Source organism: Dipodomys merriami, unplaced genomic scaffold (assembly GCF_024711535.1).
Source record: "Dipodomys merriami isolate MVZ:Mamm:240054 unplaced genomic scaffold, mDipMer1.0.p SCAF_25, whole genome shotgun sequence".
Lineage (NCBI taxonomy): Eukaryota > Metazoa > Chordata > Mammalia > Rodentia > Heteromyidae > Dipodomys > Dipodomys merriami.
In genome coordinates, this window is record NW_027203937.1 from 20,747,889 (window position 1) to 20,769,865 (window position 21,977).

A 21,977-nucleotide genomic window follows, 5' to 3' on the forward strand; every position below is an offset into this window, starting at 1 on the left:
AGGGTATCATGTATGAGCGTGTTATTGATGGTTCTGTAATAACTGCGTGGCTGTTGCTGTGTGTCCATCTGAGCAGGCTTTGGCCCCTCTTTGATACCTTCATGAGGAGTTCTATTAGTTGCCTCACCAACTACCCTGAGCCACCACCCTCAGCTTCAGTGTTTGATCTACATGTAAACCCTGAAGATGGGACACTGGTCCCCTTCACTGGCCATTATCTGAGCAGCCGTGTCAAGGGAAATCTAGGATCCTTCCACTCTTCTGACCAGGTATGAGGACAGTGGGGAAATAGCTGAAGTTGGGACTAAAGGGAGTAAGACCATGTTTAAGGCTGGACTGAGATCCATTTGCTCCCATTCTTTGATCACAAGAATACACAGCATATGATCTCTAAGAACAGCTTTGGGACAAGTCCCTTAGAAGTAGATTTTTATCTAGACAACTGTCCTATCCTGGAACTGTCTCAGTGAATGCTCCATTCCTGTTCCCCAGACCGAGCAGCTCTTATATATGGTAGACCTGCTTCTGTCCAAGGGGCAGCCCGTGCTGCTGGCTGGAGAGGCAGCCACAGGGAAGTCAGCCTTTGTGGAGGTCCTAGTGGTGCCAAACCACCCATGCACAGCCAACTCCATCCACCCCGCCTTCGGTTCTGCCCATCTCCGCCAACTCCTGAGCAGGGGAGTCCAAGGCCAGTCACAAGCCACTCCCTGGCCTGAGAATCAACAGGATTCTAAAGACTCCCTCCTTTTCCTGTTGGAGGATCTGCACCTGGCCACTTCTGGTGAGGAGCTGGGTGGAGGGAAGGAATCTCATCACTTAGTAATCTCATCTCCTGAGGTTACGAAATCTACAGCAATATTGATTGTCAAATATATGTATACAGCTCACAGAACTACAGTTTTCCTTTCTTAGCATCGTCTCATTCTTATTCTGCCAGTGGTCCCATCCACCCACACTCATGTCCTCATCTGTTATCGCTTTTTTTTTTTTTCCTGGTAAATCTCTTTTCTCTATCCCCCATTTAATTTCTAAGCAGAGGTATGTTTACTCAACTATTTACTGCACATGTCTACAAAGCCATCATTTGATTCTTTGAAAAAGATAAAAATAAAAATGGACAAAGCCCTAGTAAGCTAATCAAGAAATAAAAAAGAAAACCTAAATTTTCCCCCCCAAAAGAAAGAGATTTTAGTAAAGACATTTTAAAAAAGCGTAAGAGAATATTGTGGAAATTTTTATGCTAATAAACCCAGTAATTCGGATGAAAAGGAAATCTGTCTTGCAAAATGCAATTTTTCCAAGTTGGACTAAAGAAAAAAATAGAACAGAAGCCAGGACCAGTGGTTCATGCCTGTAATCCTAACTGCTCAGGAGGCTGAGATCTGAGGAGTGTGGTTCAAAGCCAGCCTGGCAGGAAAGTCCATGAGACACTTATCTCCAATAAACTCCTCATAAAAATCCAGAAGTGGGGCTGTGGCTCAAGTGGTAGAGTGCTATCCTTGAGCACAAAGAGGCTTAGGGATAGTGCCCAGGCCCAAAGTTCAAGCCCTAGGACCAGAAAAAAACAAAAACAAAACAAAACAAAACAAAAAACCACCAGAAATCACCTCCTATCTATTAAAAAAAATTTGGGGGGGGGGTCTGGTAGTGGGACCTGAACTCTGGGCCTGGGCACTGTCCCTCAGCTCTTCAGCTCAAGGCTAGCACTCTACCACCTGAGCCACAGTGCCACTTCTGGCTTTTTTCTTTTTTCTTATGTGGTGCTGAGGAATCGAACCCAGGGCCTCATGCATGCAAGGCAAGCGCTCTGCCACTGAGCCACATTCCCAGCCCCTATCTATTAAAATTTTGAACTAATAATAAATGCTCCCAGTTACAGATGGATTTCACAGTTCCATTATATCCACACACACAATATTAGCACAGTATTTTTGTGGTACTAGAAACCCCAGTGTGCATATGGGCTCTCTGACAGAAGTATTTGTACTTTCCCTCTAATTATCATCTGATCCACTTTCTAACTACGTCAGCTTCCAAATCTTACTACAGTATTCATTTTCTTTTGGTTAACAAATAATTGATCTCAGAGGTAGGATTTAGGAAAGAATGTTAGGGAATGTATGGAGAGAGAATGACTTGCTCAGATGTCACTCAGTCCTAACAACACATCAGTAGCACAGACTTCCTTTGCAACTAGCAGGATGGGGCAGGACCAGAAGGAAAGGGGAGAGTCTCACGTGGACTTGCACGCATCCTCCCTGTTCTTCGTGTCCCACAGACCCAGAGAAGAGCTGCCAGCCAGTTCTGGAGACTCTGCGCCAGGCCATGGACGGCACTATGTATGCCCACAACACCTTGGAGCTGCAGACACTGCAGCCCACAGTCAACTTCCTTGCCACAGTTACAGTGCCAGCGTGCAGTGAGCGCCCGCTCTGCCCACGCCTCTTTCGGCTCTTCACAGTGCTAGTCCTAGGCAGCATGACCCTGACCACCATGTTGAGCAGACACGCACCAAACATCCAAGCCTGGCTTGAGCGCTTTCCCTCTGTGGAGCGGGAAGGTGCTCTGGCAAAAGCTCTGGTTCAAGCGTCCATGGAGGCTTGGGAGGCTGTGAGCAATCGCTTCATGCCTTCACCTCTCCACCCACACTACCATTTCTCCTTGCACTCTGTCAGCCAGCTTCTGGGAAGCCTACAGCTACTACCTACTAGAGTGAGCTCAGGGAGTCTTGTAGACTCTTACAGCCATCAGGAGCATCTGCGCAGGGTGTCAGGCTTACGTGGCACTCGCCTGGCTGTTATGATGGTCACACGCAACATGGTGCGTCTTTGGTTGCACGAGGCACATAGAACTTTTTGTGACCGGCTGGACAGCCATAGGGAACGCACCTGCTGTTCCAAGATACTCCTAAAAATAGCTCAGGGAGTCTTTTGCTGTGAGATGAAATCCCAGCACTTGAGAAGCGACCATACGGAAGAAGAAAAAGAGGAGAAAGAGGAGGACGAAGAGGAGGAGGAAAAGGAGGAGGAAGAGGAAGAGAAGGAAGAAGAGGAGAGGGTTCCCGAAGTGGAGTCTGAAGGGGAACTAGCCCAGTGGGAGGAGTTAAACCACAGCAACAGTGAAACAGATGACGAGGATCCTTACAGCCTTCAGGCCACCACAGGTGCACACCCTTCTGACCCAAGCCTCCTACCGTCCAAAAAATTAACAGGCAAGGAAAGTATGGAAAGTAAAAGTCCCAAGACAAAGCAGGAGGCAGACACCAGAGCTTCTATCTATAAGCAGTCGACGAAACAAAAGAGGTGGGGGGAAAAGGTAAACCAGAAAGACTTGGTCTCACCCTTGTTGCTTCCAGTGCTGCTGCTCCGTCCCCGGGAAAATCCTTTAGACCTAGTCTTCAGTCAGAAATTGTTGGTCTCCAACTCCGAAAGTCCCAACTTGTACCTGGAACGGGAGTGGGAGAAGTTGGAAGAGCAGGTGGCTGCGTCTGCTGCTCAGCTGAATCTGAACCCCCACCTCGCCCGCTGCCACACCTCAACCCAGCACGTGGCTCGTCTGGTCCGTGTGCTAGCCAGACCCCACCAGCATGGCTTACTGCTCTCAGGAGTTCTGGGTACCGGACGCCATACAGCCATCACTCTGGCTGCCAGCATTTGTCAGGCCCACCTCTTCTGCCTGCCATCTGGGTCGGAGGAGGCCATTCTCCAGTGTCTACGAGACGCCAGCTGGCATGCCGGAATGTCAAACCTGCCAGTGGCACTGGTGGTACCCAAGAGTGCGAATATTACCACCCTTTATCGCCTGGTCGCTCTGGCCACCTTGGGCACTTTCCCTGACCAGTACACAGAGGCAGACCTGGATCACATTGAAGATCGGGTCCCCAGGGAGAACCTGGGTCTCAAATACAACATTAAGAAGGAAGTCGTGTTGCAGAGGTAAGGTTCCGAAACCCGTCCCCCAAGCCTTCTCTGCCATTACTCTGTCAAAAGGCCCAAATAAGTCATCTGAGTCACTGTGGAGGACTCAACAGGGTGAGGGCCAAAGGGGTTGGGGTCGGAAGTGGAAAGACGGATAGAGCCCTTTGCCTGCCCACAGGTTCTTCCAGCAAGTGAGTCGTCACCTGCACATGTTTTTCCTGATTGAAGATGACCAGATCCAAAAGCAGCTGCCCTCCACTCTTTTCCTGCAGCTTCTCCAACTGGCCACTGCCAGCATTGACCATTACGAGCCCTGGGACCAAGCTTCCCTGGTCAAGGTTGCTCAGTACTACCTGGAGAGTGCTAAAAGCCCACCCCCTGATGACAGTGAGCCATTGTCACTTGTTCTCACCAGGTTCTAGTCATTACTAGACCTGAATTTCCCTCCCTCCCTCTCCCTCTTCTCTCCCCCTTCCTCCCTTTCTCTTTTCTTCTCTCTCCTTGCACTCCCTTGAGATTTTTCTGCCCTCCTTCACGAGCTAGGAAAAAAAGGCTCTTTTCATTCCCATTCCCCCCCCTGCAAGTCCACAAGTCCACATTAAAACCATGCTCCTTGCAGGCGCCTTGAAGTTCCTAGACCTCCAAGCCTCAATTCCCAGCATGGCCAAAGCCATGGCTCTCATCCACCTTTCGACTGCCTACTACCATGAGCACCTGTGCCCTTCATTGCCACTGGTCACTCCCAATACCTTCCTAGACCTCCTGAACACCTTCATGCTACAGAAGCAAGAAATGACCCTGAAGATGAAGACTAGAGCCAACCGGTAAGTTGTCCCATTCCCTACAGCGTTCCTCCCCCCTGTACCCCGGAGTCAATTCACTGTGTCATCGCTTTCCAGGATTCATACTGCCGTGGAGAATCTGAAAACATTAATTGACCAGCACAGCTTCCAGTCCAGCCTGGTCTCGAACTTGGAACAGGAGCTAAAAGGCTCCCACAGGGTAAGAGGGAGAAGATTGTAAGATGTTGTGAGACAGTTGTGTCAAAGCAGAAAGCACAAAAGGGGATTTAAGAGGCACCAACCAGAGTGAGCCTTAGTTCTTATTTCTTGACAGTCTCCCTTTCCCCAGAGGAACTCTAATTCTTGCTGCCTCTTCCCTTAGATCTCAGGCTCAAAAGTTTCCCACAGTACAACTGAGACCAGATTGACTGTGGTCCTGACTCTACAACACTGACTATAAGCAGTTTAGTATACTCTCAAGATCTTTGGATTCCCATGATGAATGAGGAAGAGAATTACATGGGGCTTGAACTCTGGGCCTGGGCGCTGTCCCTCAGCTCTTCAGCTCAAGGCTAGCACTCTACCACTTTTTCTGTTTATATGGTGTAGAGGAATTGCAAGTGAGGTGAGCACTCTACCACTGAGTCACCTTCCCAGGCTGAGAATTACATTTTTAGTACCACCTCTTTCTCTTAGTTCTTCCTTTGAAAGCTCTATCCCTGCCGGTTGATTCACCTTTGGTAGCCACCTCCCCCTCCCCATATCATGTTGTCCTTATCAAACTTACAAGTCTGTTGTTTACAGTAAGGAAATTGGATTAGAAATGGTGGTAGGTAGAAATTTATACCTATACCAAAGAAACAAATGTATTTAAATAGTATACTAGACATAAATGTTCTCAATTTCCTTAGTCGGTATTTCTCTCTCACTCCCTTCTCCCAATACCTGCTATCCCACTTTTCCATTAGAGCTCCTCCGATACAGTTCTCAGGAACAAGAGGGTTTTATTGTTTCTTTTTGCTGTTGTTGGTGGTGGTTCCTGGGCTTGAACTCAGGGCCGGAGCATTGTTCCTAAGCTCTTTTGCTCAAGGTTAGCACTACCACTTTGGGCCACAGTGCCACTTAAGGTTTTCTGGTGGTAAACTGGAGATAAGCCTCTCATAAACTTTTCTACCCAGGCTGGCTTCAAGCTGCAGTGCTTAGATCTCAGCCTCTTGGGAGTAGCTAGGATTACATGTGTGAGCCACCAGTGCCCAGCTCTTCTAAATATTTTATATGTAAGAGCTCATTTAGCCAGGCACTGGTGGCTCATGCCTGTAATCCTAGCTACTCAGGAAAGCTTGGATTTGAGGATCATGGTTCAAAGACAGCCCAGGCAGGAAAGTCCAGAAGACTCTTTTTAATATATTTTTATTATAAAGTTACTGTACAGAGGGGTTACAGTTACATGAGTAAGGTAATGAGTATATTTCCTATAGAGCATTATTACCGCCTCCTTTGTTTTTCCCCTGCCATCCCTTCCCTCCCACCTCCTCAACTCCCCCCTCCTCCCTCACAAAGTTGTAAAGTTCATTTTCAACATACTGTCTCGTACATCTATCTCATTGTTACAGTGGGTCAGCCTGTATCCTTGTTTCAGCATTTTGTATTTCCCTTCCCCTCTCCAAGTTAGAAAAATGTATATTCAAGATGCAGGGCACTGGAACCAAATACTCTGGGAGACTCCTATCTCCATTTAACTACCAGAAGTGACACTGTGGCTCAAAGTGGCAGAGTACCAGCCTTGAGCAAAAATGCTCAGGGACAGTGCCCAGACCCCAAGTTCAAGTCCCACGAAGGAGGAGGGAGGAGGGAGGAGGAGGAGGGAGGAGGAGGGAGGAGGAGGAGGGAGGAGGAGGGAGGAGGAGGAGGGAGGAGGAGGAGGAGGAGGAGGAGAACATTTAGAAGTGCTGGAATTTAGCACAGCCTCGATGTTCAGTTAGATCATCCCTAACAAGAGGGCATAAGGCCCTGGGCTCTCCTCATGGCTATAACTTACTAGAAAATATAGATTCATCTAGGCAATTTCAAAACAGTATGCTATAACAGAGAAAGTCCACAGGGCTTTAGAAAAAGCACATTGCCCCAATATATAGCATAGCATGTGTAGAACATGGTAGGAGCTCAAAAATATTTATTAAAAATGTAAATGAATGAATGAATGAAATACATCAGAGTTGGTGCTGCAGGTTCCGTACAATTAGACCAAGGGTAGAGTGAGGCAAGGAGGGAGGATATCCAAAGGTGAAGTAATTATGCATGTAAAGGCCCAGAGAAGGCAAAACTGAAAGTCATGTTCTAGGAGACAGAAAAAGATGGAGTGGTTAGAAAGAAAAGTAAGGGCCTGGACAAGGAAGCATTGTCAACCATATGTAGAAATGACTAGGGTTAAGAGCCACGATGATGATTAGACCCCAGTTGTAGGAAACCAATCGAGTGCAGGATGGATTCAAGATCAGAAATAAGAGCAGCACTGGAGAAAGTAGTTAGCAAGCCAGAACAGTTAAGGAAAGTGATCCTGGGTGTGAGCAGTAGGTGTTGGAGGGAGAAATGTAGACATGAGAGACATGTTAGAGATAGAACTGAAAGCAAGATCTCAAAGACAAGCTGGGAATTGAGTCCAAGTGTAGCAACCCAGCTTGATTTCTTCCTTGGGAAACTTGACTGTGCGTTGCCAGTTTTCTGAGGAAAAGAGGTCAAGGGGAATAAATAGGAAGATTGCTGGGGAGCTAAGGAGGCATAACCAACATCCTTTTGGGGGCATAGAGTCTGAAGAGGTCTGCCAAGCATCCAAGTGGAGATTTCTACTGAGCAGATGGCAATATCGTATAGGACTTGTGAAGGAATACGCATTTTGAAATTTTTTTTTCACATGTTAGTACAATGTACTATGTTTACAATATATCAGTAAAGGAAAAGTCTGAGAACAGCCAGAGAAGTTGGAGAGTGCCCAAGGGAACACAGTATCATGAAGACCAAGAGAGGAGCTTCCTTCCAAAGAAAGGGACAGTCTTCTGAGACAACTTCTGCTCAAGAGTCTTAAGTAAAATAAGGAGCAGAGCACAATGGCTACACACACATGCTTTGGAGTCAGAATACCCAGTCCTGACTCACTTGGGCCTGTGCTACTGGGTGTCTAATCACTGACAGACCCCAGAGCTCAGGCTGTATCTGTTCAGCTTGGTTCCTCTATCAAGCACATGGTGTCTCCCTTCCCCACCCCCACCCCCCACCCCCGGTGTGTTCCCACACTGCCCAGAATGTGGTGTTGCAGGGCTTGGATCTCTGTTCACAGAATGTTGGGATGTACCAGCATCAGCTTGACCAGATCAAGCTCCAGTACAAGCGGCAGCTGGCAGAGTGTCGGCATCAGGAGAGCATCGTTGAGAACCTAATCAAGCAGCGGGATGCCCTGAAGGCTCAGCACGATGCTTTCCTGGAACAAGTAGGCTCTTCCTGCCAACTGCCCTGCCCTGCTCCTCTCTGGGGGAAGAGGATAGCCCCTCCTAGGATGCCAAAAAAAGGGAAAGATGAGGTGGCTTCTGGTGGAGGTTCAGGTACTGAGATGGTTTGGGGATGGTCTCCCTGCGAGGACTCCTGAGACGAAACATACTGAAGCACGAGAAGACATTGTTAGGAGTGCTCTGCAGCACGCTTCTCTCCTTGTTTAGATGGGCAAAGCATTTCTGGGCCCTCTGAGCCAGCTGCAGGTGTCTGACTTTGAGGAGATCCGGAGCTATCGAGCACCGCCAGAACCTGTAGTCCGCGTGACAGATGCTCTGTGCGACTTATTCCACCGTGAAACAGGCTGGGCCAGTGCCAAGCAGCTCTTATGCCCCGAGGATTTTTATCAGGTAAGGAAGATGAGGCCTCAGGAAGAAGGCAGAGGAGAGGCATAAGGGGGAGACCTGGCAAGATGAGGTAAGAGCTGTTGGGTCAAGGTCTAGAGCATTTGGCTCTTCTCTTCCTGTACGACCCATGTTCTCCAGGAGTTGGTGTTCTTCCCCAAGGAGAAGCTCACAGACTCAGAACTGGTCAAGTTACGACAAGCTCTGAGTGCTCCGGGTATGAGCGATGCCGCGCTGCGGGCAGTGAGCAAGCCTGCAGCAAACCTGGCAATCTGGCTGTGGGCAGTTATGCACTATGGGATGGCACAGCGCCGGGGACTACCCACAAGCCTGCTGCTGCGGCAGGTGGAGGAAACATTAATCCGAGAGCAGGCTCGCTTAGGCCGCTACCAGTTTCAGGCCCAGGAGTTGCTGGAGTATACCTTAGACCTGGCTAAGAAGCTGGAGGATGCCCAAGCATCTCACAGCCGTATGCTGGAGAACCTCAATCAAGCACACTACGGACAATATCATGAATGGCCCATACAGTCTGCACTGATCACCCCCATGCACACCTGGATTACACAACTCCAGGTACTCAAACCCTCCCAGATGTCACTTTCTCTCAGTTCCTTCTGTTCCCTAAGGCCCCATGTTCCAACTGCCCCTCTCTCTTCTGCCCGGCCCCTTCCATATTCTCCTCACTACCCTACCTTGTTCCTCTCCACACGTATACCCTCCGCCGGGTTCCCTTGCTGACCTCCACGCCCTCTGCTCTTTCCGACACATCAGAAACTGAGGGAGCAGTGCATGAGTCTGTTTGGAGATGCCCTCCTGTGCTCCGCTGCTGTCACCTACCTGGGTCCCTTCCCACCACTGAGGCGCCGGGAGCTGCTAGACAAGTGGCTGGCTCTGTGCAGGGGCTTCCCGGAGGCCCTGGGCCCAGATGATGTGGCCCAGGCACTGAAACAGAAACATGGCGTCGTACCACCAAAGATGTCTCTGCTGCCCACACACTCTCCCTTCAGGATTCTCTCTCTGCTGAGCTGCGAAGCTGAACAGGTCCAGTGGGACCGAGACCAGAAGCCCCATGCGAGGTCAGCCCGCTTGATAGGCCTGCTGCTTCGAAGCTTCACTCACTACTACAGCTACCGCTGGCCTCTGCTGCTTGACCCCAGCCAACAGGCCCTCATCTGGCTGGACCCACTGCCATGGGCAAAGAACAAGTGCTTAGCCTCAGAATCCACCGAGAGGCTTGGTAAGCCAGGGGTAACATGTTATATCGGAGGCATCTGAATTGCCCAAGACTCTCAGCTTCTTGTGGTCCTCCCTTTCATAATAGAGACACTAAATTTCTGTGACTTAGGATCTCCCAAATTTTTACTGGCCTATACTACATTAACAAATTTGGTCATGTTTATTTTGTTAGTGATTTTTGACACGTTACCATGATTGTAGACTGGTTTCCCAGCCCATGATCTTCTATTTCTTTGCTCTACTTAGCATTATTAGAAACCTGCTCAAAATCCAGAACTTTGCTGCCCAAATTTATCCAGTGTTCGGAATTCTTTTTTTTTAAATGTTATTATAAAGGTGATGTACAGAGGGGTTATAGTTACATAAGTCAGGTAATGAGTACATATCTTTTTGGACAATGTCACCCCTTCCCTCACTCTCTCCCAGTTTTCCCCTCCCCTACCTCACCCACAAGTTGTAGAGTTCTATTCCAACATAGTGTGTAGTGAGTATCACTGCTGCATTTGTTTACCCTGTGCTTCTCCATTTCTGTGCCTCCCTTTACACTCCCAAAGACAAATAAGTGAACATACAAGACAAAAGAAAACAAAAACAAGGAAAAAGTCTCTTGTTTCCATTTTCTGAGTTCATTTTGATAAATATGATTTTATATGATCAGAAGAACATAGGCCTTGCCCTGTTGGTCTCACTGTGTGTGACTGTCTAGAGGCCTGTATAAGTTATCCTGTCCCATTGTATTTTAGATCTAGCTTCCTCATGAGGAAAAACATGTGCTATCATGTCCCTGAGCTTGGCTTACCTCACTTAACATGATTTGTTCTAGGCCCATCCATTTCCCTACAAATGATATAGTATTATTCTTTCTAATGGTTGTATCAAGTTCCATTTAGTATAGGACATTTTTTGGATCCACTCATCTATTTGGGGGCATCTGGGCTGTTTCCATAGCATGGCTATTGTAAATAGTGCAGCAAATGAACACGGATGTGCCAGTGTCTCTTGTCCTGGCTTGTGATATTCTGAGTATATGCTCAGGAGTGATATGGCTGGGTCATAGGGAAGATCTATGTTTAGTTTTTTAAAGGAACCTTAGGCTGCTGTCCAGAGTGGTTATGCTAGTTTACATTCCCACTAACAGTGCAATAGGATTCTCTTTTCCCCACATCCCCGCCAACATTCACAATGTTGACTAATCTAAGTGAGGTGAGATATTTTGATTCGCATTTCCTTTATGGGCCAGGGATGTTGAGCATTTCCTTGTATGTTTTTTTGCCATTCTCACCTCTTGTGAGAAGTCTCTCCTTAGCAACTTTGTCATGTTTGAAATTCTAAGGGAATATTTTTATTGACTCTCTTTGGACCAGAGGCCTGTCAGGGTGGCATGTTGGAAGGAACATTTCCTAGAAAGAAGATGAAATGTTTATTTCCTGAAAGAAGGGGTTGTGAGGCTGTAGATATGAGAAAAAATGTAACACGATTTTGGAAAAGGGCCTGTGATGATGGTGATGAAGTTTAATAAGACTTTGAAAGGGGATAATCTTACTTATATGTGTAGATTCAAAATCCCATTACTGGCATCTTAGAAAAGGAGGAGAAGGCAGATATACAAAAGAGAAGTCCATCTGAAGGGGGAGACAGAGGTTAGAGTTATGCAGCCACTAGCCAAGTAATGCATACCTAGAACTATCAGATAATGGAAGGAGCAACGAAAGATGATCCCTTAGAAGGCTTTGGAGGAGCACAACTTTGCTGACACCTTGATTTCAGACTTGTGGCCTCCATAACTCTAAGAGAATAAAGTGTATGGTAACTTGTTATGGAAACCCTAGAAATGAATCCATACATCATAATTACAAGATACCTACTACACAGATATCTGCTGGCCATCGATGTCCCTTTTGTTGGGAAAGTACAAGCTCTTCCAGAAGTCTGAATAGACTTTTTTTTTTTTTTTTTTGGTAGATTATGAGGCTTCAACTCAGGGCCTGGGTGCTGTTCCTGAGCCTCTTTGTGCTCAAGGCTAGCACTCTACCACTTGGGTCATAGCACCACTTCTGGCTTTTGGTGCTTAATTGGAGATAAGAGTTTCATGGAGACGTTCCTGTCTGGGCTGGCTTTGAATCATTATCCTCAGATCATAATCTCCTGAGTAGCTACCATTACAGGCATGAGCCACAGGCACCTGGCTCCTAGGCAGACTTCTGACCTCCATGACCTTTCCTTTTTCCCCCCTTTACCTTTTGTTTTGTAAATTTCTTTTCCAAGTGCTGAGCCTTGTACTTGTACTTGCTAAGCAAATGTTCTTCGTCTGGTGTTAACATCATGTATAGGATAAGAAAGTCCTTGTAGATTTAATTAAAATTACTAATCAATTGATCTTAAAATAGAGGTCTTATCCTGGATTATATTGGGGGGGGGGTCTTGTAATCAGATGAGCTCTTCTAAGCAGAAAGGAGGAAGAAAAATATTTGAAATTCAAGAATGATTCAACACAATGTTATTGGGTTTAAAACCTGGGCGCTGGTGGCTCACACCTGTCATCCTAGCTACTCACGAGGCTGAGATTCTGAGGATCACAGTTCAAAGCCAGCCCAGGCAGGAAAGTCCATGAGACTCTTATCTCCAATAAACCACCAGAAAATCGGAAGTGGCGCTGTGGCTCAAGTGGTAGAGTGCTAGCTTTGAGCTAAAGAGCTGAGGGACAGCGCCCAGGCCCAGAGTTCAAGCCCCATGACTGACAAAAAACAACAACAACAAAAAGAGAGAAGTCTATAGGGCAAGTATAGGAAGGAAATCTAAATTTACTGTTAAAAGCCAGTAAGAGCCAGACACACAGATGTGCATCTGTCATCCCAACTATTCAGGAGGCTGAAACATGAAGATAATTTGAGCCCCAGAGTTTGAAGATAGAAAGAACAACATAGTGAGATAACTATGTCAAAAACATAGCAACAGGGGCTGGGAAGGTGGCTCAGTGGTAGAGTGCTTGCCTTGAATGCATGAGGCCCTGGGTTCGATTCCTCAGCACCACATAAGCAGAAAAAGCTGGAAGTGGCACTGTGGCTCAAGTGGTAGAGCGCTAGCCTTGAGCTAAAGAGCTGAGGGACAGTGCCCAGGCCCAGAGTTCAGGCCCCACAACCGGCAAAACACACATACACACACCAAACAGTAAATCTAAATGGAAGATATTAACACTGGGATGAGACTTCTATGCCTAGAGGTCACCTTGATTTTAGTTTAGTATAATATTGTTCCAGATGCTCCAGGCATGCTATGCTGGACTTGTAACACTACAGAACTGTGAGATTATAAATTTGCAGTAATTTATTACCAATAAAAAGTGATGCACTATCTGTGGATCTGGCAACCTCCCTTTGTAAAAGAACCTAGGGGGAAAAATCCCTGGAAAAATCTTAACTAGTTCCTGCTGTAGAGGAGGCAAGGAGTCAGTTGTGAATGGCTGCTATGGTGGTTGCCCACCAATCACTTGGCTGATGTTGAGCCTTTCACTTATGTCACTGCCCCCCAGATACTAAGGTCCATATGAGTGAGGGCTCTTTTAGTTGTTACTACATTAGGTAAGAAGAGAAAGGCATTGACTCTTCTAGTCAACCAACAGAAGGGGCAGAAATAGGGCCAGTTTCAGAGATGATTGACCTCCTCCCTAGAATTTTGGAGTCTGGGCACTTGTTTTGTGCCCGTCTAAGTGCTTTTTTGTTTGTTTGTTTGTTTTGGTTTGGTTTTTTGTTGGTCATGGAGCTTGAACTCTGGGCCTGGGCACTGTCCCTCAGCTCTTCAGCTCAAGGCTAACTCTCTACCACTTGAGCTACAGCGCCACTTCCAGTTTTCTAGTGGCTTATTGGAGATAATAGTCTCATGGACTTTCTTGCCTGGACTGGCTTTGATCCTCAGATCTCAGACTCCTGAGTAGCTAGGATTACAGTGGTGAGTCACCAGTGCCCAGCTAAGTGCTTTTTATATACCATTGCAATTAATCTTCACACTAATCCCATGAGGGCCTCACTAATATCAAGCAGATTTTGCAGATGGGGAAATTGAATCATAGCGCTTACATAGCTATTCTAAGGTATCTTTTTGAAGATCTGTCCTCATTAAAATGGAGTCCTTGGGTGAACAGCTCTCCCTAGGATTGCAGTTCCTCTACTCCATCTTTCTGGCCTAGGGAATTGCCTCCTGAGAGATCTAACTAGAGATGAAGAAGATACAGAAGATGACACTAGTGAAGAGGAAAATGAGCCCGAGAAGCAGACAGAAGAACAAAAGCAGGCGAAGAAAGAACAAGAGGAAAACGTGAAAGAGAAAGAGACTGAGACTCAGAGTCAGGGGTCAGATATCGCTTCTGAGGCTGGGCCTCTGCCTCCTGTCTGTCTATGTGTCCTCTCGGGTGCTGACCCAGAGTTGGGTCTTCAGCTCCGGAAGGCAGCTGCCAGCGGTAAGAACTTGCCCTCACATACCATGCCCTCCCTTTTAGTCTTCCCCTAGTCCTGTGACCACACAGTCCTCCCACAGCTATCTGATCTCACCCAACTCCTATGCTTCATCTCACTATGTAGAAGGGTAGGAAACCTGCCCTGATTGGAGCCAGATCTTGTGAAAAGGGGTTGGATGATACAAGTGTTGGCACTGTGGGTAGGTAGGTTGTCCTTGCTTTCTCTCACAGGCCAGCCTGTGCTCCTAACCAACATGGAGCTGGGCCTCGGGTGCCAAGAACTCCAATGGCTGCTGCATCGGGAGCAGCTGAGCCCACCCGAGGTGCAGCCTGGCTTCTGTCTCTATCTGAGTACTACCCTCACACTCAGTGCCTTGGAAAATGGTAAGACAGAGAGAGGTAAGTTGCTGATACAGCTTGGTGGACACCCTAAACTCCTAGGATCTGCCCTCAGAGGGCTTCACCTAGCCTAGAGCTGGCTCAGAACTGTAGTAGAGCCATACATACTTCTTGTCCTTCCTATCTCCCCATGCCATATCTCTGCCAAAAAGAAAAGATTAAGCCTCTTTTGCATGGCCCTCCAAGTGCTAGGTTGTGAACTGCTGAAGAGGATGAACGTGATGGATCTTGGCATGAACATGGATGTACTAGAAGAGCAGATGCTGCATGAAATCTTGTCTAGAGAGGCTCCCGAGCTTAAGAAACGCTGGCAGGAGCTACAGACCAGACACTTGGATACCTGTGAAGCTGTTAAAACTGATGAGGTGCTTGAGGGGCCCAGTCTATGGGACAGGATGAGCTTTGGGAGGACCCTTGAAATATGGAGGTGGAGATGAGTGGGGAGATGTATGGGGACTGTGAGAAAGGACCAGATCCATCTATTAAAATGACCATATGCACAGGAGCGGTTGTTGACTGCCCTACTGTTACCGCATCCAATGCATCAGAAACCTGCCAAGTTTCTGCGGGACCTGGTGAGAGTCCAGGCAAAGATATGTCAGCTGCGAGCCCAGATTGAGGAGCTAGAAGAGCAGAAGATGCGGGAAGTTGTACTATGGGTACCCTACCAGAATGTGGTCTGTCACGGGATAGCCATAGTAGAGGCCCTTAGCTCCCTACAGAACATGCTGCCACTTTTCCATATGAGCTCAGAGAACTGGCTGACAGCTACCAAGCGGGCTTTAAACAGTATGAAACCCCATGACAGCCAGCATGGAGAGGACTTGGCCAGTCATCTGCTGCAGCTGAAAATACGCTTGACTCGCCATCTACTGGGCAGCACCGTGGCTATACTGGGGCTGACCCAAGTACCCTTGGTGGGTGCCTTAGGTGCTCTGGCTCTGCTGAGTGTGAAAAACCAGGCCCCAAAGCTAGAGAAGCTGGCACTGTGGCCTGGATTGACCACCTCTTTGATCACAAGTCACAGCAAATCCGCGTCAGGTGCAGGCCGGCCAGCATGGCTAGGGCTGAATGCCTGGCGAGAATGTGCAGTATTAGAGCGGCTGCCTCCCTTTAACGGGCTGCGTGCATCCTTGACAGAACACCCTAAAATCTGGCAGGATTACCTGTCGCTGTCCTCTACAGTGCTGGGCCCTGCACCTGAGCTTCAATCAGAGCCACTCAGCCTCTTTCAGAAGCTGATTCTGTGGAGGGTTCTGCGACCTGACTGCCTGGCAGCCGCCTTGGCAGACCTCACCACCAGCCTCCTGGGCCGCCCCCTGGATGAAAACCTGAGTGCGCCTACCATACCCTTCGAACACAGCCAGGCCACCCAGCCCATACTCATCTTGCTGCCACCGCCCGGTCACCCCACAGCCTTGGGGCATCCTCTGTCTGTCATTAAGAAACTAGCTGACGTCCACATTCAGGTTGGAACCTAGCCACTCAGCCACAGACTGAGCAGGCTCTTGGGGGCTGGTGTGAAGTTTGGGGGGGGCCCCCCTCGCCTCTCAAGCATTCTTGTGGGTCTTCCTGGATTATTCAACCACATTTTGGATTATTGTGGCTCTTTTTAAAAACCATTTTGATTCCTCAGGGTCATCCAGTATCACTGTGAGTCACTGTGCCATCTTTCTTTTTGTCTCCAGAAGCAAGTGCAGGTGATAGCTCTTGGCTCCAAAGCCTGGGACCCACTCTCTGTTGTTGTCGGCAGTCTGTGCCAGGCTATGTTCATGGGGTACTGGTTGGTGCTGGATAACTGTCATCTGATGCCCCATTGGCCAAGAGAGCTGCTGCAGCCCTTGCTGAGATTACTGGATGGAGCTAAGGGTAGGTTAACTGTTTAGAGATGGCTTCCAGAATGAGGGCCTTTATGTTCGAGCCTGAGCTTGAATACTCAGGTCTTATGACCAGTCTACTAGCCCCAAGCCTAATCACTTCTCTACAGCCTTGTGTCAGAATGCTGTCAATCCAATCGCAGTTCTATTCCTGGACCTGTGGATCTGCCCCTTATTTGAGGTCTGATCTCTGCTCCTTTTCTAACCCTAGTGATTTCAGACAGGGAATTGGAAGAATCTGTATCTCAACCCGAGATGAGGACTACAGCCATTGTCCACAGAAATTTCCGTCTGTGGCTTATTGTGTCCACAGAAGCAAGATCTTCCTTGCCAGGTGAGGAGCAGCACCCACAGGTTCTCACTTCAGAAGTAAGACAGCGACTGTGTGGTGCTGACTTGGAGCTTTGCTTCTTTTTCAGCTGTGCTGACTCAGCACTCCTTGCCTGTTTTCTGGGACCAATCCCTGGAGCTGAGCCACATCTTGGTCAACAATGTGGAATTAGCCCAGCAGGAATCCCTTGCCCAGCCCCCTACCCAGATAGTTCCTTTGCTCCTCCTACATGGCCTTCTGCTGCACCGGCAGCTCTATGGGATGAAAATGCAGGCACACAGGGGGCGCTGGTAAGAGATCCACCACCCATCATCCTGTTCAGTTAGCTCAGTTAGTCACTCACCAAACTGTCTTCCATATGAAAAAAGAACTAATTCATCTTTGGTATCTCCAAAGTAGAAGGACTTTGAGATCTCCTTCTGAATTGAGTCTTAAAAGCTGAAGCAAACAGAAATACGGCCTTTCTGAGCAGGGGGAACTAAGCTGAGCTGAAGGGAGACTTCAATGTAGCTGAAGTAAGGCATGCTGAAGGTTGAAAAAGAGGGCCTTGATGCCAGGCACCAGTGGCTCACATCTGTATTCCTAGCTACTCAGGAGGTAGAGATCTGAGGGTCATGGTTTGAAGCCAGCCCCAGAAGACAAATCCAAGAGACTATTTTTTTTTGTTGTTGGTGGTGGTCATGGTGGTCATGGGGCTCCAACTCAGGGCCTAGGCACTGTCCCTAAGCTTTTCATTCAAGGTTAGTGCTCTAGAACTTTGAGCCACAGCTACACTTCTGATTTCCTGGTGGTTAATTGGAGATAAGAGTTTCTGGGACTTTCCTGCCCGGGCTGGCTTTGAACCATTATTTTGGCCTCCTGAGTAGCTAGGATTACAGGCCACCAGCACCCACCATGGCTTTTATATCCAGTTAACTAGCAAAACGGTCTAAGTGGAGCTGTGGCAAAGGGTGGGGCTAATGCTATTCTGAGACTGTGAGAAGCCACTGAAGGGTTTTCCTTAGGAGAGGACCTTGATCTTTCAGAAAGATGAGCCAGAGGAGGTGGCACTGGAGGCAAGCACAACAGTTTTGCCTTTAAAAAATTTATATTCCAGCTGAGTGCTGGAATCATACCTGTAATCTTAGCTACTCAGGAGGCCTAGATCTGAGGATCATGCTTCAAAGCCAACCGGGGCAGGAAAGTCTGTGAGACTCTTATCTCCAATAAACCACCAGAAAACCAGAAGTGGTGCTGTGGCTCAAGTGGTAGGGCTCAAGTGGTAGAGTTCTAGCCTTGAGCTTAAGAGCTGAGGGACAGTGCCCAGGCCTAGAGTTCAGGACCCATGACAAAATAAAATAAAATAAAAATTTAAAAAGCACCCAAATAAGAAAGGTATTCCAGTAGCTTCCAAAGAAGAGATAATAAATGAGTGATAGAGGTTGGGATGAGATTGAAGAGCAAACATGAGAAAGGGAAGAGGGAGTCAGGGGTGACTTTCCCAGTTCTGCTTTAGACAACTAGGTGGCTAATGACACTTCTCGCTGGAATAACAGATGGAACAGCTTTTACAGGGGAAGGGTGGGGATTTCAGATGGAAGTAAATGGAATTTGAGATGCCCAGTCCTATGCCTAGTGAGACCGCATAACCCTGGAGCTCAGAAGAGAGGTTTGGGAAGGAGAAATGACTTGAATCGTCAGTATATTGGTATTCTTTAAAATCGTGTGTGTGTGTGTGTGTGTGTGTGTGTGTGTGTGTGTGTGTGTGTGTGTGTGTGTGTGTGTGTGTGTGTGTGTGTGTGTGTGTGTGTGTGTGTGTGTGTGTGTGTGTGTGTGTTCCTCTCCCCAGGAGTCAAATAACCCTGACCCAAGTCCTTCAGACCCAGAATCAGCTGTGGGCCAGTCTCAGCAATCCCCGTGTTGCCATGCAGGAGCTGGCCGGTAAGACATACATCTGGGACATGAAGTCACAACTTTGGCTGGGAGGTGTAGCGGACACTGGAGGGGCTGCAACTGAGGGACTCTGGCCTCATCCTCAGCTTCCATTTTCTATGGGGGCCCGCTGGAAGACAAGGAGGACATGAAGGCTCAGATTAGCCTCACTCAAGCCTGCCTGGGCTCCAGCAACAGGAGTGGGGTCCAACCACACACACCTCAGTCTCTGCTGGCCAGTTTGATGCCTAGTCCAGGTAAGCTCCCGACAAATTATCTGTGTGTGGGGCGGGGTGGTGTAACGTCACCTCTGCCCCCCATCCCCACCCAAAGTAGACACAGCAGTGCCAATGAGGGCCTATAAAGGGGTCATAGTCACAGGTTGGGCGTGGAAGTGAGTGGAAGTGATGGCATGCCACACCAGAGGAAGACCTACTCCCTCAGCTCTGGGATCGGGGGGTGGATGTCGAATCCATGTTGTCCCTCAACCCTCGCCTCCCACTCCCAGATCTAGGGAAGCTGGATGCCATGGCCGAGTGCAAGGCGCAGATACACCTGCTGCCCACCCCATCTGAGCCGGGGATCTGCGGCCTGAGTGAGGCCCCCCGAGACTGGCTGGTGCGATGCCGCAGTCGGGCACTGCTAGGCGCCATGCGGCAGTGCGCAACCTCCTGGGTCCCTGCCGACGCGGGGGGCGCCCGGCGAGCCGAAAGGCGGCTGCGGGTCCGCCTAGTGCAAGCCAAGGGGAGGCTGGAGACCCTGCAGGAGCTGCTGACCCAGCACACTTGCGGAGACCAGTCCGAGGCCTACAAGCTGGGGCCCACCAAGGAGCAGCCTCTGCGGGCCTTCCTGGAGCGCGAGGTGCTGGAACTCAGTCAGCTGGTAGTCTTGCTGCAGTGTGACCTTACCTGCCTGCTGCAGCAGCTCTCGGGGGAGCCCCCATGCGCCTCCCACCGCTGCGTGGAGGTGGCCCAAGCCCTCTGGGCCGGCCACTTCCCCCGGCCTTGGCGACGCCACGCACCAGCTGGGCCGCAGCCGCCCTGGCAATGGCTCCGGCAGCTGTCCAGCCGTGGGCAGCAGTTGATTCTCTACCTGGGCGACGGCGAGGACCGAGGTTTCCAGATCCCCCAGCGCATCTTTCACCTGTCAGCCTTTTGTCACCCGCGTCGCCTGCTGTTTGCCCTGCGCTGGGAGGCCATCCTGGCCAGCCCCAGCTTCCGGGGTAGTCAAGATTTAAGTTTCGGTGCTCTCCTGTACAGACGTCAGGAGCTGAGCCATCTTCTGCACCTCCGGGTATCTTGATGTTGCCCCCCCTGCCTCCCCCAACCCTCTGCTTCCCACCAGCCTCTCAAGAATCCATTACATCCCATGTTGACCCTCAGTCACCCCCAGTCCCTTTTCTGATCTTGGGATTCCTCCCTCCTTACCCCCCAGCTTCCTACTCAGTTCTGACCAGTTTCTGGTTCCCCCAGGTGGAGAACGGCCCCAACCCCACAGTTCCTGAGCTGGGGTTGCTGCTGACCGGACTACAAGTCCTGCACGCCAAGTGGGACTTCTCGGAGGGGGCCTTGCTGGACACCAGCTCCACCCAGCCCAGCCCTCTGCCTCCCGTCAGCGTCAGGGCACAGGCCCCTGGCTCCAGTGAGCTACCCTCCCCAGACGGCCTGCCTGTGTACCCCTGTCCCGTGTACATGGCAGGGCCCCTTGGCACCACCAAGCTGCACAGCAGCAACATCCTGATGTACCTGCCCCTACCCACCAAGCTCAGCCCCGACACCTGTGTCCTACGCAGAGTCCACGTGTGTAGCCCACCCTTGCCCTGCCCTCTACCAAAATAAAAGCTAGCAGTGATTCCAGAAATGATTTCTGAGTTTGGGAAGGAGAGTGGAATATGCTCAGGAGGCAAAACAAGACACGAGGGGAGAGTACTGTGTGCACAACGGAGGAATGAGAGGCTGTGTTTACGCTGAGTTAGATGGGGGCATGAGCTGGGCACCTGGGGAGAGGACCTGTCCTGGACAGGTCCAGGACACCTTTGGAAGAGGGGCCTGGTGTCACTCGTGGTTCCAAAAGATTAATCCGATGTGACAGTGGCTAACACAGACTTCGGAATCCTTGCTCGGCTTTGCATTGTGGTTGCAGCACTTGTGCTAAATCCTCAAGGACTTCCTGTGTTACCAATCTCATCATATCTTCACCTGTGATAGATTCTTGAGGGGATTATACATATGAAACACAAAACCTAAGCTCTTCATTCTTTCAACAATTATTTATTCACTCTTCTTATATACCAGGGATTCTTCCAGACACGGGTGAGGTGTAGGGCACATGGGCAGCAAAGATGGCGCTGAGAGGGAGTTGAGTGGGCAGAGCCCGATTTGTGTACGTTCAGTGCGTAACCAGCCCTTGGAAGCTTAGGTACATGATAGGGTGTGACCTTGACAGTGATTGGTTCCTTTTCCTCCCCATGCCACCTGGTCTTTTTTGTTTTTAAAAAGTGCTTGCTGTATGGTAATAAATGAGTTCCTGCTTGACTTGACTCCCAGCTGCGTCTGATTGTCTCCTGGGCTAAGGGAGGCTGGGGAACGGGGCGAGCAGCGGCATTTACCTTTCTTCAGACCCCGTCTGTCTTTTGTGGGATGGACAAAGACCCAACATCTGGCGCCCAACGTGGGGCACGGAAGGAAAAGATACCGGCCAAGGCTAAGCGGTCTCTCAGGGTAAGTGAAACCCTAAGTATGGGGAATGCTATCTCACAGAAGAAGGAGGAGGAAGCAACATTAGGCCTAGAGGGAGTACAGGAGGACTTGGGAAGTGAGAAGGAAAAGGAATGGGTCAAACTCGACCGAGAACGCACTGAAACATGCACAGTGGAAGTCAAAACAGGGTCAAAGTTACCCCTTCTGACTCGGGTCCCCTGACAGTCCCATGCCCCCACCCTATTCCCCCGACTGGGGGGGAGGTGCCGTGCCCTATGTGACCTGCGAGAGGGACCTGCGAGACCCGGACCCCTACCGACCTTCCAAGGAGGGATGGAGGGCTGGGGAAGTAACCTACTCGGAGGCCTACCCTGGAAAGGAAGGGCCACCTGGGAGCCTGGACCCTGGGCCACAAGATTCGCTTCCCCAAGCATATCTGGTCAATCTGGCACCAGGAGCTAACAGGCCCTTGGAATTGTATGCATGGG

The 21,977-nt window shown here is 49.3% G+C and overlaps 1 protein-coding gene across 1 annotated transcript in view; it reads left to right on the forward strand.

Moving 5' to 3' along the window:
- Dnhd1 (dynein heavy chain domain 1) overlaps window positions 1–21,246 on the forward strand; it is a 73,618-nt gene extending 52,372 nt beyond the window's left edge. Inside the window, exons 24-44 of the mRNA XM_070035204.1 lie at window positions 77–269; window positions 493–781; window positions 2,279–3,935; window positions 4,096–4,304; window positions 4,537–4,741; window positions 4,817–4,919; window positions 8,034–8,183; window positions 8,410–8,592; window positions 8,728–9,159; window positions 9,358–9,823; window positions 14,006–14,275; window positions 14,504–14,656; window positions 14,858–15,036; window positions 15,175–16,140; window positions 16,360–16,540; window positions 16,760–16,882; window positions 16,968–17,169; window positions 18,708–18,799; window positions 18,898–19,047; window positions 19,299–20,083; window positions 20,263–21,246. Of these exons, the coding sequence (XP_069891305.1) occupies window positions 77–269; window positions 493–781; window positions 2,279–3,935; window positions 4,096–4,304; window positions 4,537–4,741; window positions 4,817–4,919; window positions 8,034–8,183; window positions 8,410–8,592; window positions 8,728–9,159; window positions 9,358–9,823; window positions 14,006–14,275; window positions 14,504–14,656; window positions 14,858–15,036; window positions 15,175–16,140; window positions 16,360–16,540; window positions 16,760–16,882; window positions 16,968–17,169; window positions 18,708–18,799; window positions 18,898–19,047; window positions 19,299–20,083; window positions 20,263–20,628 (7,354 nt within the window). The 3' untranslated portion in view covers window positions 20,629–21,246. The remainder of the gene's footprint in view (window positions 1–76; window positions 270–492; window positions 782–2,278; window positions 3,936–4,095; window positions 4,305–4,536; window positions 4,742–4,816; window positions 4,920–8,033; window positions 8,184–8,409; window positions 8,593–8,727; window positions 9,160–9,357; window positions 9,824–14,005; window positions 14,276–14,503; window positions 14,657–14,857; window positions 15,037–15,174; window positions 16,141–16,359; window positions 16,541–16,759; window positions 16,883–16,967; window positions 17,170–18,707; window positions 18,800–18,897; window positions 19,048–19,298; window positions 20,084–20,262) is intronic.
- The last annotated feature ends 731 nt before the right edge of the window (window positions 21,247–21,977 follow it).